Here is a 17,832-nt window from a genome sequence, read left to right on the forward strand (position 1 = left end):
ATGCCCCGCCCCCTCTTCTCCCTGCTGTTTCTCACTAGACTATTTTTTTAAGTTCTTTTTTTGTTTTGTTTTCTTATTTTTTATTTCTATGTTTTTCTGTTTATTAGATTGTGATTATCATCCTTGGCTTACTAAGCCCTTGTCTGTAGCTGGTCACACTGCCTGGCAGTTTCAGTGTTTCTAGTCTCCTCAACAGCCCTACCTTAATGAGTGCTAAAGCGAATTCTCAGACAAATTCCTCCAGCAGTCTTTCTTCTTCACGAGCTGGATATTCTATCCCGATTTTAACTTCCTAAAGGAGAAATGGAGGCCTAGAAAGTTCTAGGAACTCTTCGCAAGTTCTATCATGTTCTCCCAGTGTGGCTAGAGCTTCTACACAATTATGTTGTCCAATGAAGACCAACAAATGCTGGGATTCTGTCAGCCATTTTCACCTGCAGGTTCTCAGCCAGCCACAGGGGAGTTGGGAGATCAGAGTCTCACACCCCTCCATCTACAGCTGTACCAAGGACACAGACTAAATAGCCATTCATGGGGGAAGTCTGAGTTAAGGACAACTCATTCATTAGACACCAAGGTGCTTGGCCCCCTTTGGACAGCAGAGCAAAGCATCTGAGGGAGGTGGTCTCTCTCCTCTCTGGGCCCTGCAGGCATGAAAGGAGAAAAGGGGAGCCCAGGCCTGGCAGGCCCCAAGGGTGCCCCTGGACCAGGCGGCCAAAAGGGAGAACTAGGAGTGAAAGGTAAAGGCTTTGCTTCTGATTTGTGGGTTCTGAGGGGAGGCCCTGTTGTAAGGGGTTTGGGAGTATCCCGAACTAGAAGGGTAGAGGTATGCTGGTTCAATGGACAAGTACTGAGCTGGGATTGCCCTTGGCATGGAGCATACAGAATGAACAGTCACAGCTGGGCACTCAGATGGGCAGACACAGAACATGTGCTTCCCCTTGCCCAGCAGGTCCCCTGCCACTCCAGTTTCTATGACCAACTGTGTCTTTCCAATGAAGAAGATGCCTCTGATTCCATGTCTCTTACCTGTTAAGAGTCTCTGGCTAATATAGCTTAATTCTGCTATAGCTTAGGCCCATTTCTTGCTGCTCGACCATTGGTGCCCATGGCACACCTAGCCCCCAGGTCACCAGCAAGGCTGGAGGAGATAATGTGGCCACCTCCCCACTCCCCTGCCCTCCTCCTCACTGCTGGCAAAGGAGGGTGAGGGGATCCTGGCTTGGCTTCCTTCAAACTGTGTGGTTTTACTCCTCATGACAGGATCTCCTGGGCCACAAGGAATAAAGGGAGAAAAAGGTCAAAAAGGTAATTGCTATTTCTAGTCTCTTTAGAGTCAATGCTATACTTGAAAAGGGTGTGCATGGTGTCAGGGGAGGTTTTGGTTCTCACAGAAATTCCTCATCTGGGGGAAGAACTCTTAGGCCCCTCCCTTGAAGGAGCCTGCCAGGAACACAGCCACACTACTGCCTGCCTGCCTCCCTCCTTCCTTCTCTCCTCTTTTCCCCCCTCTCCTTCTTCCCTTTCTTCCTTTTTCTCTCAACTTTTCTGTTTTTTCTCTCTATAACACAACGCAAGATGTGGTCAGCCGGATTTGCAAGATCAGCCCGCAGGTCCCCTCCCCATGGCCCCGTGTTGGCGCCATAATGTGGGACCCTCCTGGCTTTGGGGACAGCCAAGTAGGCGGGTTTCTTTTGCCTAACTATAGAACTTTCAAACATGGAGAAGCAGTGGCTGCATTCGCACAAGCCCTGGGGTGCTTTCCTCCCCTCACCCATGTGTGCTTCCACCCAGGCTCAGGCTTCGCATCTGTCAGGATTATTGGCACCAGGAACCGAGGCCGGGCTGAAATTTACTATAACGGTGCCTGGGGCACCATTTGCGATGATGGGTGGGACAGTCTGGATGCCACGGTCTTCTGCCGCATGCTGGGTTACTCTGCAGGAAGAGCCCTTACCGGCGTGGGAGCTGGTAAGTCCGCACCGGGAGCCTCTCACCTTGAGGTGCCCTGACATGGGCTTTCTCTCCCTTGGGGTGTTGGCACCCTTTGGTTGCAAGTGACTCAACGTGATTTGAATGAAAAGAAAATGATGGGTTCAAGCAACTGGAGAGTGTCTGCAGCTCAGGGCCTCAAGCTGACATCCTTCCAGTCTGGGGGAAGATGACCAGGAGAAAGGTGGCCTCTCTTCGCCGACAGTGACAGCAAAGACTTGGTTGGGGTTCTGGATGGCCTGGCTTGGGTCAATGTCCTCAGACCTGGCAGGACAGGCAGCTAGGTGTTCATTCCAGCTATCTGGAAACCAAACGACTGGGCTGTGATCATCTTTAAGGAGAAGGTATGAAGGGAAGAGAAAACAAAACAGAGTGGGAGCTTCTGAAATCAGTTCTGGAAAGATGCCCTGGGCAGCTAAAGACTCAGCCTGTGTCTTTCAACAAAAGGTTCCAACTTTCAACAAAGAAGTTACATCCCCAGGCTGAGAAAACCTTTTGGCTGTAATAGCTGAGCTGGCAGGGATGATAAGCACCTTGCTACTGCTCCCATCCTCTAATGCTCTCTGTTCTTACTCCACCCCAAAGTGCATATCTACTTCTTAATCTGAGCTCAGTGGATTCTAAAACACCTTTAAAATAGGCATTTTCCTTGTATAGATTAGGCCTACATAGTTTGTCACACTATAGTGTAAATTACTATAATCAAATACAGATCCTCCTGTGGTTACATCTGTATAAACCCATCATAAGTTGAAAATGCATGTAATACACATAACCTACTGAGCACCACAGCTTAGCCCAGCCCACCCTAAACATGCTCAGAAAACTTACAGTAGCCTACAGTTGGCAAAATCGTCTAACACAAAGCCTATTTTATTATAAAGTATTGAACTGCTCATGTAATTGACTGAATCCTGCACTGGAAGTGAAAAACAGAACTGTTGTAGGGGTGCAGATGGTTGTGAGCGTGTATGTCGTTGACCTCATGACCATGCGGCTGACTGGGAGCTGTGGCTCACTGCTGCCGCCCAGCAGCATGAGAAAGGATTGGACTGTATATCATTACCCTAGGAAAAGATCAGAACTCAAAATTCGAAGTACAGTTTCTACTGAATGTGTATTGCTTTCTCACCATCATAAAGTAAAATCATATCAAACTGTCATAAATCAGGGATCGCCTGTAATCCAATTGTTTTCCTCTGAGCTCTTGATCTCCTCTCAGTTATATCAGGAGGGAGTGGGGTAGAAGAATGCATGATGCTTTAGAGCCTAGGACTGGCCTAGTTAAAAAGGTATTTGAAGAAGATGGATATGGCTGTAGTGAATTAATAGGAAAGAGAGGAGGAGATTTTAAGAAGTGCATCGATTAAGTATAAATACTTGGATAAGACTTTTGTTATCAAAGAGTAGAGAACAGAATGCAGGCAGAATCATTCATGGAGAGCAGCCCAGTGTCAGCACCTTGGGCCTGAGTGGAACGGAGAGAAAGTGGCAGGTTACCCCTAGTAGGGGCCCCCAGTAGGAAGCCAGACAGACGGGCTGCTCTGTTTTGACCTGAACCCCTACTCTTCTCTCCCTCCTTGCTACCTCTGTATCCAGGCACCGGGAATATCTGGCTGGATGATGTCGCATGTCAAGGGACAGAGGACACCCTGTGGACCTGCAATAAGAGTGACTGGGGCTCTCACAACTGCAACCACAGTGAGGATGCTGGTGTGGACTGCAGCTGACCTTGCACAGCTCTTTAACACTCTGCTTCCAAGGTGTCTGCAGGCAAAGACACTCAGTCCACTTGGGGGAAGGCCAGCGTTCTCTGAGGTGTTCCCTGGGAGGGGGTGAGCAGCCTCTGTCATGCCATCACTAATAAAGCTCAAAGTGCTATGTGGCAAGGTCACTGGCTGTGGCTGCAATCACCATTACTGATTGACCAACCGAATTAAACCAAGAAGTTAAAGCCCTTGCTCTGAGCAACTTGGCTTCCCTGTACCTTTTCATGGTTTTCCTAGGATATACACTCTCTGCATGCATCACATGCTTCCTCTCTCTCTTCAGGCTTTGTAGATGGTTTCCGTGAATGCTGAACCTGGGAGGGTGAGATGCATGTGTAATGTGACTTTCAGGTATCATCATTCACACTCCACCTGTGAGGAGATCAGTCTCAGGACATTAGGAAAATTGCCCAGGATCACTTGTAAATGATAGAGCCAAGGTTAGAACCTAGGAGGAACAGTGGAAGGGCTGGGAGATGCAGCAGCTGCTGCTTAACCTCCACCAGGACCTCAGCACTTCCTCCCTCAAGTCCTCAACCAGCACCCAGAACCCAACATGCACTTTCTGAGGCTGCAGCTGCACAGTCATTGCACCAGGGTCAGAGATGCCGGGGGACAGAAGAGCTGTGGACCTTCACGGGGAAGGGGTGTGGGAGGGGCATTTGGAAGCTGGCTGTTTTAATTTGGCAGAAAACTCTATATAATCATTTACCTTTTTTGGCATACTGGGGTGGAGAAGTGGTGGGTCAGGGAGGAAAGAAAACATTTTAAGTCGTATCAGGGGTTCTCGGATATGATTTTTGCAAATATGTAACTAATGTGCCTTATCAGCACCTCTTTATCTCTCTAATCTTGTTGTCTGTTTCTTATCTCCCAAGAAGGTTTTTTGCCCAAGGACAGATACTGTCTGAAACATCTCTCACATTGGAAGCTCAAAGCTGATTTCCTGAGCCTCTTTAGAACATGATAGCCATGAAAATAGAGTTGAAAGAAGAAACAGTTTTCTAATTTTTTCCTTGTAGCTTATTGAAAGCCAAGCCTGGCTGACTTGATCATAGTGGTTTAAGTGAGGGAGGTCTGAGCTGCGCTTGTGGTGACAGCCCCTCATTGGTGGATGGGGGAAAAGGAAATGAGGAGACAGAAATAGAGCTGGAGGTCCTCCCTGGCAGTCACAGGCCCAGCTCCCCCAGTCTGCATTTTCTGTCTCAGGAATTGTGTCCTTCAAGAATGATGCAGTGTGGGATCGGTTCCTGCCTAGGCACCACTTCCACCATCCTTAAGGATGTGCTGGCCAAAACCATGTGCTTTCTCTATCTCTCTCTTTGTCTTTCTCTCTTTCTCTCTGTCTCTGTCTCTCTGTCTCTCTCTGTCTCTCTCTCTCTCTCTCTCTCTCTCACACACACACACACACACACACACACACACACACACTACCCCAGGAACAAACAACTGTTTATAGGAACAAAATAGTCAAAATCCTTGCAGAGAGGATGGACCATCCCTCCCCAACAGCAAGGAAGCTCAGAGATGCTACTGTGGCTTGGCCACACCCAGCACTTCCCTTTCCGGGCTTTGGTTCTCATGTCTTAGCTTGACTCTCCAATCTGTACTTTGAAAGTACACCTTTCTCCAGAGCTCTGATTGTATCTGTTTACCAGCTGCCTCCACATGGGTTCCTCAAAGGTCAGGCAGCTAAAGCTTGATTCATCTTCTGTCCCTCCTGGGTTCTCCATCTCAGCCAGTGGGTTCTTCCATCCAGTGTCCAAAACAGAAACCGAATGTCAAACACCAGTCCTTCCTTTCCTTTTCCTCTCTCTCACCATGCAGCAAGTCTCACTAATTCTAGCTCCCAAATGTCTCTCCAGTCCATCCAGTTCTATCTCTGCCATCATGGTGAGCCAGGCCATTAGCACCAATGGCATAGATGCTTGGAACATCACCTAGTTAGTCCCTTCCCTCCACTACATGCCACCAACCACCTGTTCATTTGCCACACAGTAGCCTGAGAGAGCTTTAGAAATGACAAAGCTAACCAAGCCATTCCCTGCTTAAAGCCTTCAATGGCTCTGTATTCCTTTAGGCCATGGGCCAAACTCATCACATGGCTTACAAGGAAGAGCCCCTGAAGATACATCTCACACAATCCTCCAGCCACCTTGATGTTCCCTTTCCTATTACCTCCAGGGCTTTGCTCATGAAGTTTCTCTCCTAAAAAGTCTCTTACATAACAGGCTCTTGATACATGTTTTATGATTGACTCTCTGAATAAATGAATGAATTCATGAACAAATAAAGGAATGTGGGAATGCTAAACTAAGCAAAGCAGCTCGCTTCTCTGTTCCAGGATTGTCTCGTAGTCTCTGCTCAGACAGGAGGTGCATCCTTATTATGCATCATCCTCTGATTATTGGGACTGAAGACCTCCCACTCAAACACTCTCCCTGATACGAGGGAATGGTTTTCTCCAAAGGCAAATCTAGTCCCAGGCCTGTTAGATTTTTTAAGATTAGCTTTCAAAACAAAATCATGGGACCAAGTTTCACTATATGTATTGTAAATTTTAGAAGGTCAGATCTTCCTGCTGCCTCAACATCCCCACAAACAGGCTATGAGCCTCCAGTCCAGGGGACCAGGTACACCAGTGTGATAAGGTGGGCCCGTGACACAAGTTCGCCTTACTACACGCCCTCCATGACCATGACCTAGTGACACAAAGACACACCAATGAAATCTTCTTTTACCTTTTGCTTGTGTACCCCAACCTGACCCCCAGTTAAGGCCTTTGCCCATGGGGCTGCACTCAGCCAGTATTCTCTCCTTGGTATTCTCTCCTTATAAACCCCTCTCAGCCTGCACTGACTCTGTCTCTACAGGACCTATGAGTATAATGAACTTTGCTTTCCCACATCTCTCCTGTGCCCCTTCTCATGGCAGCCCCTGACTGGCCATCCCCTGGAAGGACACAGAACACCCGAGTATCACATAATACAAGTCACATTATTCTCAACTTATAAATGAGCAAACTGAGGATCAGACAGGTTAAATGATATGGTGTGTTGGCTCCAGTTCACCACCCTTATCTTCATGGTCTCTGCAATGCGACTCTGCAGCTCTTATCTTCAGAAGCCAGGTCTGTTGATCTTTCACTCTCTCTCTTGGAATTCCAGCCATATTATGGAAACAAGTCCAGGCCAGCGTGCTGGAAGATGAGTGAGCTTATGCAGCAGGGCCCAGCTGCCCCACTGGAGGCCACCCTCTGTCAGCCGGCCTACAGCTGGCCACAGTCACATTAGTGAGCCCAGCTGAGATTGGGCAGGACTGACCCACATCCAAAAAACTACTTGCACAATCCATAAACTCATGAACCTCATAGATGGTTGTGGCTTAAAGTAACTAGGGGTTGGGGTGATTTTTTTTTATATCATTAATCTACAACTACATGAGTGGGGTGGTTTTTTATACAGTAATAACTACCTGATAGCATTAACTTGACTGACAGTAATAACTACCTGATAGCATTAACTTGACTGAAGAGACAGGTAGTAAGAGACAGAGGGGGATTCGAACCTAGGTCTGTCTGATACCAGAATAATTAAGAAAAGAGAATTAGCTCTGCTTGCACCTCTGCTGGGGATTCCTCTGATAAGCCCTCAAGCTGAGCTAAACTGAGGGAACTTCCCCTTCAGAACCATAGGGGTCACAGCACATGGCCAGAGTGTGGCATGCTGGCTCTGTGGCTGATCAGAGGAGTGAAAGAGGAACTGGTAAAATTAGCATGGCAGCATTCTCAAAACCAGAGAATGGTAGATCCAGGGCCCCTCTGGAATCCTGAATGGTGGGCACGATCTCCTGATCTCTGGAAGACATAGTCATCCTCTTGAAACAATTCTGCTCCCTCATGCTTCCCCTTCCTGGAGATGCTGTGACCTGCAGGACAGATGCCGGAGCTGAGCAGATGGGCTGGGTGGGACAGCGATGGCAGGGTGCTATCACTGTCCTGCCCAGCAGGACAAGGCCAGAGAGTTTCCCAGCATCCAGCTGTAAAGATGCAGCTGAGAACAAAGATCCTAGAGCCAGACGGCCTGGGTGAGAATCCTAGTGCTGCTACATAACAGGCCTTTATCTGGACAACCAAGTCATTGAAACTCTCTGGACCCTGGTTTCCTTGCCTGAAAAATTGAGACAGTAATAGTTCCTTCCTCTCAGAGTTCTTGTGAGGATTCGTTGAAATGATAAGTAAAAAGAAAGCATTTACCGTGGTGCCTTGCTCAGCGCTAGTTATTAGGATCCTTAAGACCCTTCATCCATCATGCCTTGCCCCACGCGCCTCCCCAACAAGTTGCCCCACTGAGCACTCTGCACCAGGTAGATGGCCCTTCTCAGGCCCTCGCATCTGTGCTCGGAGTTGCAGAATGGACTAGGATGTGGTGCTGTGGGCCCTCTGGGCGGCAAACACTGCGACAGAGTTGAGAGCAAGAGAGATTTCCTGGGGATGAGACCCGTGAAGGATAAACGGTGCAGGGAGCAGGACTGGGCAGGGGAGCCTCAGACCAGGCACCAACTCTGTAGGGAGATGCAGAGCATCTGGGAGGCGTTGCGTGCTGGACAGTAATGGCCAGGCTCTGGTCCCAGCTGCCCCACTCAGTCCTGGCCGGTGCGGTCCGGGAAGTGCAGGGCCTGGACCGGAAGTGGAGGAGGAGCCTGAAGGTGCAGCCCTGCGGCGGGAGGCTGCAGGACTCCCACCACTGATTGGCAGGGTGTCTCCTGAGCCCAGAGATCCGGAAGCGTGTCCATGGCTGCTTAGAGATCATTAGCTAAAAAGAGGGTGGGATTTGATATCAGAAATCACTTCAATCTGATATAGCACCAATGACCAATTGTCCGGCTTTGGGGAAGTCACATAACCTGAGTTTCTGCTTGTCCATCTGGAAAGTGGGCATGATGATGGTGATAATAAAAATAAAATACTACCTTATGTAGATTAACTGCTATGCCCTTGATACATACTGGGGACTGCATAACAGCAGCATTTATTAGAACAGCTTCAGACTCCAAGCCTCCTTCTAATCATGTCTCCACACCCAGAATATCTTCACTTCTTCCATCCACCACTCCAGAAACTGTTTCATCCTTTAAGGCCCAGTTAAAATTGTGCTTCCTTTAGGAAGCTTTTCCTGATTGCTCTCACTACAGGGAAATCTTCCCTGTCTCTCAATCCCTATAGCCCATCCATGTAAGGAAGGAAAAACCAGTGCAGAATCTAAGATTTTTGCATGCTCTGTGCTACTGTGTGCTATGCACCATACTAGGTGTGCCATACTTTTGTATTAGTTATCCATGATCACATTTAGTCTTCACAGCAACAGTGAGTGGAATGGTCCATTATTATCTCCATTTTATAGATGGAAAAATTGAGACTAAAAGATATAAAATGACTTTCCTTTGGTCATCAGGACTCATCTCCAGGCCTCCTAGTTCTGCATACTTTTTCGCTTGCACCATAAACTCAGAAAATGCTTATTGTTGCAACATAGGAATCTGCATTTTTAAAACAGTACATGACACTTACTTGATGCAATTGTTCTGTGGAGCTGTGGAGGGGATCAGAAAGAAAAGAATTCAATCATTCAACACTTTTCAGTTCCTCTTTGGAGCCAGATAATCAGAGGTGAATAAGATCAAGTCACAGGAATATAAACCTCAAATCACAGGAGCGACCATAGACCACAAACATATATTTTTTTAAAAGTTCATCTTCACTTATAGGAAAAGAAATGCAAAAAATTCACAATTTATATCCATGTCTAAATGGCAATTTTAGAAGTTGGTATTGGTCAGAGGAGAGAAAGAAACACTGTCTCTCACTGTGAATAGAAACATAGATGGATTTGGGTGTTCAGGGGGCAAGTGGAATTTGGCAAGCTGTGACTTGAGCTTTTTGAAATAGAAAGAGAGACTAATCAGAAATGCCCACTGTATTCCTTAGTTATTGCTGCATAACAGACCACACCAAGATCTGGTATGTTACACTCATTTATGCTCATTGCTGTAGGGGCAGGTCCACTGGAGACTGGCTGACCTTGACTGGGCTCAACCAGGCAGCTGTTTCAGGCTGCAGGTCCAGCTGAACTGGCTCCTTGCTGTGGGGCAGGCTTGCAATGTTCCCTCCAGAACTTGCCTCCTGGGAAGACAGCACAAAAGGGTAAGCAGAAATGCGTGCTACCTCTTAAGGCCTAGGTTCAGAGGGGGCACACTGTCACCTCTGCCCACATTTCACTGGTCAAAGCAAGTCACATGGCCAAGCCCAGAGTCTTATGCAGGGACATTCCCTTCACCTCTAGTGAGAGGACAACAAGAGGGCAAAGGGCATACACAACAGGGGTGCAGAACTGTGTCCAGTAAGGCATCTTCAACCCACAGAAGTATACTGAAGTTCTTTAGAGCATCGTGTGTGACACTGGAACTACACAGATGCACCTTTACATAAGTTATATAAATTCAACTACCTGTGTTCTGAAAAATTAAAAGAAAGATGGCGATTTAAATGATGGTCCAAAGTTATATTCTGTATATAACTTCTTATTAGATGCTTTACATGATATGTTTACACATGCATAGCCATGTACACAATACAACAAAGATTGTACTTCATAGACATTTCAAAGGTTTCAAAGATATTTTGACTGTATGTGATTTCCATCTTACCAGGTGAGATATGTTTCTTTTGGAAAGAAAAATTGAAAATAGCCAATAGCCAAAGTAGGAGTTTTGGTTAACTAAATGATAGTATATAAAATACAATTACAGACAATTCAACCATTATAACCATATTATAGAGGATAATTAGGAAAATGGGCAAGTACTCATGATATACTTAAAGAGAAAAATGTTGTAAAATGTATGTACAGAAGAATCACAATTTAATAAAAACAGTTTCCTCCTCCTCCCCCGACCTCTACCCCAGATTCAATCTAGCACAAGATATGTAAGGTCTTCCTCAAACACTTAGGGTTGGGTCCACCTACTCCTTCCCCAGTCCCTCACTGCAGCTGAGCCACCAGGAGCGGCCTGGGTGATGGCAGTTGCCTTCAAGCTTGCCTCTCCCTACAGCCGTGCCTCCCCTAGCCATTCACCAAAACAGCCAGAGTGGCCTTAGGTCTGGTCGCTCCCCTTGTTTCAGACCCTTCAAAGACCACCCAGTCATTACAGGGAAGTCCCCATTCCTTGCCTTTGGTATAAGGGGCCTGCTGGCATCCGGCCCCTGCTGTCTTCTCAGCTTTTGAACTACCACTTGCCACCTGGTCCCAGTTTACTCTCCAAGCATGAGGAGTTTCATTCAGCCCCTCAGAACAGCCATGGTCATCCATGTTCCCTTCCACCCCATATCCTTCCAGACTTAACACACCTGAGGTCAGCCAGCATTCAGCACAGTTTGGGAAAACCATTCATCACCTCTCTGCTCTGCAGGCAGGAACTGTGTCTGTCTTGCTACACTCTCGCTATACTTTATTAAATATATATTTATTTATGTATAATTAATATAAATATATTAATAGTATTATATAATAAAACAGTATACTTACATTATATACTAATTAATATATTTATATTAACATATCAAAATATTTATTCTATCATACTATATTTATACATTAGTAATATTATTAAATATAATAATATATTAACATAGTAATATGTAATAACAATGATATAATATTAGTTAAACATAAATATTTAATGTTTTTATTATTTATTTTTGTTAACATATCTTATTAAGAGATAAATAAACATGTTACATATTAGTTAAAATATTCATATATTCACTATACATAAATAAATACATATTTAATAAATGAATTTTTAATGCATATGCTCAGGTTTAATGTTATAAGAAAATTGGAAGAAAATACACCAAAATATCTGTCTTTGGTGATAGGATTACAACTGATTTTACTTTACTTTAGATTTATTCCATTGTTGATTTTAATTTAATTTTTTATATTTTTTCCATGACATGGAGGTTGTCTACCATGAGTATATATTTGTAAGCAGAAAAGAAGTTGTTATTTAAAGTAAATAAGTCAATGCTCAGCATCAAAGAAAGAGCCTAGAATCTTCCCTCTCCTGAGCTCAGACTTGCAGTCTCAGTGCTCCTGTGTGTCCCTGGGTGTCCTGGCACACAGGACCCATGGAGGACAGGAGGTCCGGGGCCCGGGGAGCACCTGTGCTGTGTGGGCTGCAAAGAGATACGGGCTGCAGCCAAAGGGAGATGGGAAGGAAGGAGAGGACTTTATATTTTATAACAAGATATAATAAGTCCTGTTTGTATGATGATGGGAATGACCCAGTAGAGAGAGATTAATAATTCAGGAGAAAGGACATAATTTCAGGAGCTGAGTCCTTCCAAAGACTAAAGGGCAAGGGGTTCTGAGCAATTGATGGGAGCAGAACTAGCTCTTCCATGGTAGCAGGAAGGAAGGCGAAACCAGGGATAAAGATGCAGAAGCCAGTGGACATGGTAGTGGGAAGGTGAGGAACAGGGAAGTTCTCATTTGATTGCTTCTCTTCCCCAAAGGGCACAAGACAATGTCAGCAGCTGAGTGGTGGCGGAAGGAATAGGGTCTGCGGGTGACAAGGGAGAAGGATCCGTCTCGGGCAGGGAGGACTGCTCTGCCACTTTATTGGAACTGTTAGCACTAGTTAGGCAGCCATCTATGGAGGGCTTACCCTGAGCCAGGCACACATTCTCTCATTTAATCTTCAGAACACCCTGCAAGGAAGCGATTGCTGGCACTGCTATACAGAGGCACACAGCTTGTCCAAGGCAGATGCTGGATTAGAACCCACCTATGTCTGACAGAGGTGAGTGGTCCTCCACACTCTGTTGAAGAAGACTTTCAAGATTTCCCTCACTGGTCTTCATCCCAGTGGCTCACCACCTCATGCCTCCACTCATCATCCATCAAGTCCCATTTCCTGAGGGCCAGCACATCTGGGGGCTCTAATACATAGATTGCTATCAAAGCTTCAATGTTCTACCAGGAGAATTTAGGGATGCTTCTAATGAGCCCCGTTACTGTACTTAATCCTGGGCCAGCTTCTGCTTTCTTTTCCCAGTTCCCATCCTGCATTTCCCTGGAAATCATGAAGACATTGACCTGCACCTCTGTGATCAAGGGGCCGTGACAGGAGTGGCTGAGACAAAGATTAAAGACCCAGTTCCTGTCCCCTGAGGTTAGGTCCATTGGGGACACCCCAAGTGAACACAGTCTCAGCACAGGCTGGCCCAGGATGTGGGGCCTTCAGGGTATCTGCTCTGAAACCCCTCCTGGCCCAGAGCCAGACTAGGATGCCTTCCCTCACAGCCGCTCCCCAAATCTATATAGTAACATCTTAATGAACACATACAAACAGTGTTAAGGTGTCTTTCCACTAAAATCATACAAAAATCATTCAAAATCATACAAGAGATTAAACAAGAAATGTGACTGTTAAAACAGCATTATTTTCTGGATTTTTCTGATCGCAGTCCTCTCATAAGCTGATGGAAGCTGCTACCTGGCCCTCTGCACATTTTGGTAGGAGTCAGAAAGAACAGAGCAGGTGCGCGATGGGGGTTGGTATGCACAGAGAGAAGTTGGTAAGCACAGGGCAGATGATTGACCATTGCAGGGGGTGACAGGGCTGCAATTGAGGAATAGTCTGCGGGACGGTAGGTTTCAGGCATCCCACCTCCACAAAAATAACCTGACTGTCTCCCCCTGGGCGCGTGCTGCTGGACCCTGCCTTCCCTTCGTGACACTAGGCCTCGAGCGCATTTACCTGCAGACCCCACTGTGGCTCTGAGGTCGTCTTCTTGTTGCGGGCACGCGGGGGCGCTGCAGGCCGTGCTCAGCCCACCCGGCGCCGGCTGTGGTCGCTGCGCCGCTTTGCCAGCGTCTCCACCTCAGGAGGCTGCGGGTCGCGTGAAGGCTACCGACCCAGCGCTGCCCGGCCCCAGGGCAGGTGCAGGGTTCACCCTCGGAGGCAGAGAAACTCCCATTTGTTAAGCAGCGATTGTGAATTGGCACTGTCTGAGGCTCTTTATATACATCATTTCCGCAGACCGATTCCATGAGATCCAATGGTGCTTATTTTACTGAGAAGACAACTGAAGCTCAGAGAGCTCAGATTATCTGCCCAGGGCAACACAGAAAGCTAGTATGCAGGAGAGCTAATGGTCCAAACCCAAGGCTGACCCAGAAGCCCATGTTCTTCCCTTGTACCAGCCCTCCAGCTCCCATGCCCACACTCCAGAGCAAAGAACTGGGGCAAGAGGAAGTGACTACACCAGCAAGCTTGATTGGGGAGCTTCTGAAGAGCCTGAGGGAGACTGACAGTTCTATAGCACCAAGTAGTCAGGGGACCTGAGTTCTACTCCCTATTCAGTCAAATACTGGCTTGTAGCCTACAACCAGATCCTTCTCCTCCAGCACCTATTTCCCTGTCTGGATAAGGAGGGGTAGGACCAGGTGATTCCAAAGCCCCCACCATCTCCAGTGGTTTGTTTATGGAAGATTCCACAATTAGGGGCTTCATCCAAGGGCTGGCCAGGAAGACTGAAAAGTCACGAGGAAGCCTTCATTCAAACTATGTCAGGGTTGTGCTACCTGTGAACTGGGTCTTGGCACCAGAGGACCAGAGCTCCTGAGAAGTACCCCCACCCCTGGCCTGCCTGAGAGTGACCAGGTGGTCTGAGATGGCAGGGAGCAGGGCAGCAAATGCCATCACAGGTAGGTGCTCCCCATGGTCCTGGTGGGCCACAGCTGCTGGTTATGTCTCACACCCTCTGGCATCAGGAGATGCCCCCAGCATTTGATAGCCCACCCTTCCATTGCTGGAAGCTGTTTCTCTCCTCAGGCTCTTCCCTCTGTGAGTACTTTGCACTTAATCACATTCCAGCAAACCCTGCCCAGACATGCAGCGGGTGCTGGGCATGGTGAGGAAATGATCTGTACCAGCCAGACCTCAAGGAGCTCTTGGTCCAGCTGGGGATACAGAACCATCAACAGGCACTAGATGGCCCAATATGGGGTCCAGGGACCCAGAGGAGGAGAGTGAACCTGTTGGGGTGATGGAGGTCAGGGAGGCTTCTCACAGGGTCCCACCTGAGCCGGATGACTGAGGCCAGCTGGGGGAGGGAAGGTTGAGGGCAGACACCCCAAAAAGAAGGCACTTGGTGAGCAGGTGTAGGCTCGACATTCAGCAGACAAGACCAGTGAGGAGAGGGACACAGCAGCCCAGCTAAGAGAGGACAAGGGTAGGGACAAGTGGGGCACAGGGTTCTCATAGCAGAGGGTGGCCTACAGGTTGATTCCTGGCTTGGATGTCTAGGAAGGTCATTGTGCTTTTCACCAAAACACAGAATTCAAGAGCAGGGCAAGCAAGGGGGTGGGGGCTGACTTGGACCTGTGAGACCTCTGGAGGAGCTGTCCAACTGGGGTAGACAGGAGGGAGCCATCGGGGCTGCCAGTGCCTGCTGACGAGGCCCTTCTAGGGCACCCAAAGTATGGAGAGTTCTCAGCGGCAATTAAAGTGATTCCTTGAGGCTGAATGTAGCCCCTGCTGTCATGGATAAAAGAGGCTGCAATTAATTAATAATGAGCCTCCTCCTCTGGTACAGGGTTTACAGATGTTCTCCAGCTTAGCACCTGATGGCTCTTTATCTCCTGGATGAATGGACTTGCCTCTCCCAGTGTAGGGCTGATGGTGGAATCCCCACCAAGCAAGCCGGCTGAGGGGGTCACAGCTTACCTCAGTTTGCCCAAAGAACCCTCCTCTGGGGAAAACGGATGTTCCAATGGCTAGGATCCTCATCTGACCCTTAACTACTTAATGATGTAATTGGCCTACTGCTAGGCTACTGCTTCCACACCATAGGCAATAAGCTATTATTGACTGAGTCACTATATAAAGAGCCCTTCCCAGTGCTCTGGGTAGAGGAGGAAATGGAGGATCACAGACCTGCAGACTGTTGGATGCAGACATGATTCTAGTGCTCAAACTGTCGCTGGGAGAATAAAGAAGTCAGGTAAAAGGCTCCAAGCCTTTTACCCCAGGAATGTTCCATTGTCGTTCCTTGGTCTCACTGAATCCACAGTGAGCTTGACCGGGGCTGAAACCCTCAGGCAAGACACCTCCCCACCCACATCCATATGGAGACCCTCCTGGGTCAGCTCAATGGGATCTCAGACATACAGCTCAGGCCAGAGGCATAAAAGCCTGCAGACCCCTCAGGCCTCCCTAGGCAGGAAACCATGTGGATACACTCATCAGGAAAAGGCTTAACAAGCAGCTTCCCTATGCCAGGCACCATGCCAGGTATCAGGGATTCACAAATGAGAGCCATAACCCAGGACTGCCAAGAGGTCGCAATGCAGTACTGGAGACAGAGAGCAGCACTTCCCCTGGGACACGATGCGCGAGCGGTGGCAGCATGAACACCCAGGTGAAGGGCATCGGAGAGACTGGATGGAGGTGAGGGAGTCAGCACTCTGTGATCCCCTATCATTACTTTCTGAATTTCCCCTTTTTTTGAGCACCTACTATGTGCCAGGCCCCTGCAATAAAGCATCTCTAATCTGTACCATTAACTTGAAGGTACTATATATTAAAAAAAAACAAGGTTCAGAGAAGACGATTGGCTTATTCCAGGCCACACAGCTGGTGAGGAACAGAAATGGGATCCAAACCCAAGGTGTCTGATTCCAAGGCCCAACTCGTCATCCCAAGCCCTCTACTCACGATTTCCATCAAAAGACCTGCTCCTGCATTTCTTATCTAGCCTGATGGGACAACCATTCATATAGTGTCTTAAGAAAGAAATAGTTGTTAGTTTCACATGTATCCTTCCAAAAAAAAAAATTCTGTATAATTTGTATACAGTATATATGCTTTTTATCAACTTAGTGGCATAAGGCTAGACACACTGTTCTCTCTACTGAGCTGCATGACTTTCCACAGTACAGACGTACCATAACTCATCTGTCCAGTCCCCAGCTAATGGATATTAGGTAGTTTGCAATCTTTGCACAGTGCTGCTGTGAATGAACATCCCCTCCTGGTATGCCTTGGTGCACCTCAGCAGGGACACCAGTGGAACTCATTCCTCCTAGAGGAATTGCTGGGTCAAACGCTGGGTATTTTAAATGCTGACATAGTCCTAAGTTAGCTTACAAACAGGTTGTACCAGTTGACTGCCACCAGAAGTATGAGGAACCTATTTCCCTATACCTGGACAGTACTGGATGGTAATGTGCATTTTAGTATTTTCCAATCTGAGATGTGATCATTGAAATCTCATTGCTGTTTTGAATTATATCCCTTCAATTATGAGTCAGGTTGAGAATACTTTCATATTAGTTTTCATTTTCAAGAACTTCCTGTTCACATCTGCTCATTCGGGGTCTTTTTCTCGATGATTCTTTCAATGTAAATTAAGGAAATGAGTCTTTTGTCTGTCATTTGCATTGCAAATACCTTTACACTTTGTCCTGAAGATTTTTTTCCTCTCTACCAAAGCTTTTAACTTTTTGTGTAGTCAAATTTATCAATCTTTTCCTTTGTGGCTTCAGGGTTAAGCAGTGATTTAAATATTTTATAGCTAGTTTCAGTTTTCACCCCACTAGAGTGTAAGGTGCTTTAACAGCATTGCCTGCAGATGTCTTATGCTTGGCAGGCAGGACTTAAGTATTTACTGATTCGTTGGTTGGATAGTTGGGTAGATGGATGGAATGGATGGATGGATGGATGGATGGATGGTTGGATGGATAGATAGGTAGGTAGACAATTAGATAGAGGAGGTATTTGACATTGTTGACCATTGCCTTCTTTGAAAAGAAAATGTTTTTTCAATTCAAAATGTTCTATGTACTTTTTGAAACATTCTCTCCTTTCATTTTCTCAACCTTCTTGGGGGCCTTATTCCACCTGTCTGCCTGACTCTCCCTCAGCCCTCCTTCCCCACTTCATTATCTCTGCCTGCCCCTTAAGAACTCTTCTTTCTTCACTACCCTCATGCTCCCTAGCAGGG

General features: G+C 47.0%; 1 protein-coding gene and 1 long non-coding RNA gene across 2 annotated transcripts in view; one reads left to right on the forward strand and one right to left on the reverse strand.

The window, feature by feature from the left end:
• The window catches only part of MARCO (macrophage receptor with collagenous structure), a 38,832-nt gene extending 34,880 nt beyond the window's left edge, over nt 1-3,952 (forward strand). Inside the window, exons 10-13 of the mRNA XM_057505687.1 lie at nt 618-740; nt 1,264-1,308; nt 1,795-1,971; nt 3,592-3,952. Coding sequence (XP_057361670.1) covers nt 618-740; nt 1,264-1,308; nt 1,795-1,971; nt 3,592-3,722 — 476 coding nt within the window. The 3' untranslated portion in view covers nt 3,723-3,952. The remainder of the gene's footprint in view (nt 1-617; nt 741-1,263; nt 1,309-1,794; nt 1,972-3,591) is intronic.
• A 682-nt stretch (nt 3,953-4,634) lies between these two features.
• LOC118912986 (uncharacterized) lies at nt 4,635-7,743 on the reverse strand. Its single transcript, XR_005025027.2, has 3 exons — nt 7,271-7,743; nt 5,196-7,235; nt 4,635-5,147 (listed from the first exon to the last, which is right to left on the reverse strand). It is a non-coding gene; the product is annotated as an uncharacterized LOC118912986 (long non-coding RNA).
• Nucleotides 7,744-17,832: the final 10,089 nt, after the last annotated feature.

The sequence above is a fragment of the Manis pentadactyla genome, chromosome 8 (assembly GCF_030020395.1).
Source record: "Manis pentadactyla isolate mManPen7 chromosome 8, mManPen7.hap1, whole genome shotgun sequence".
Taxonomy (NCBI): Eukaryota; Metazoa; Chordata; class Mammalia; order Pholidota; family Manidae; genus Manis; species Manis pentadactyla.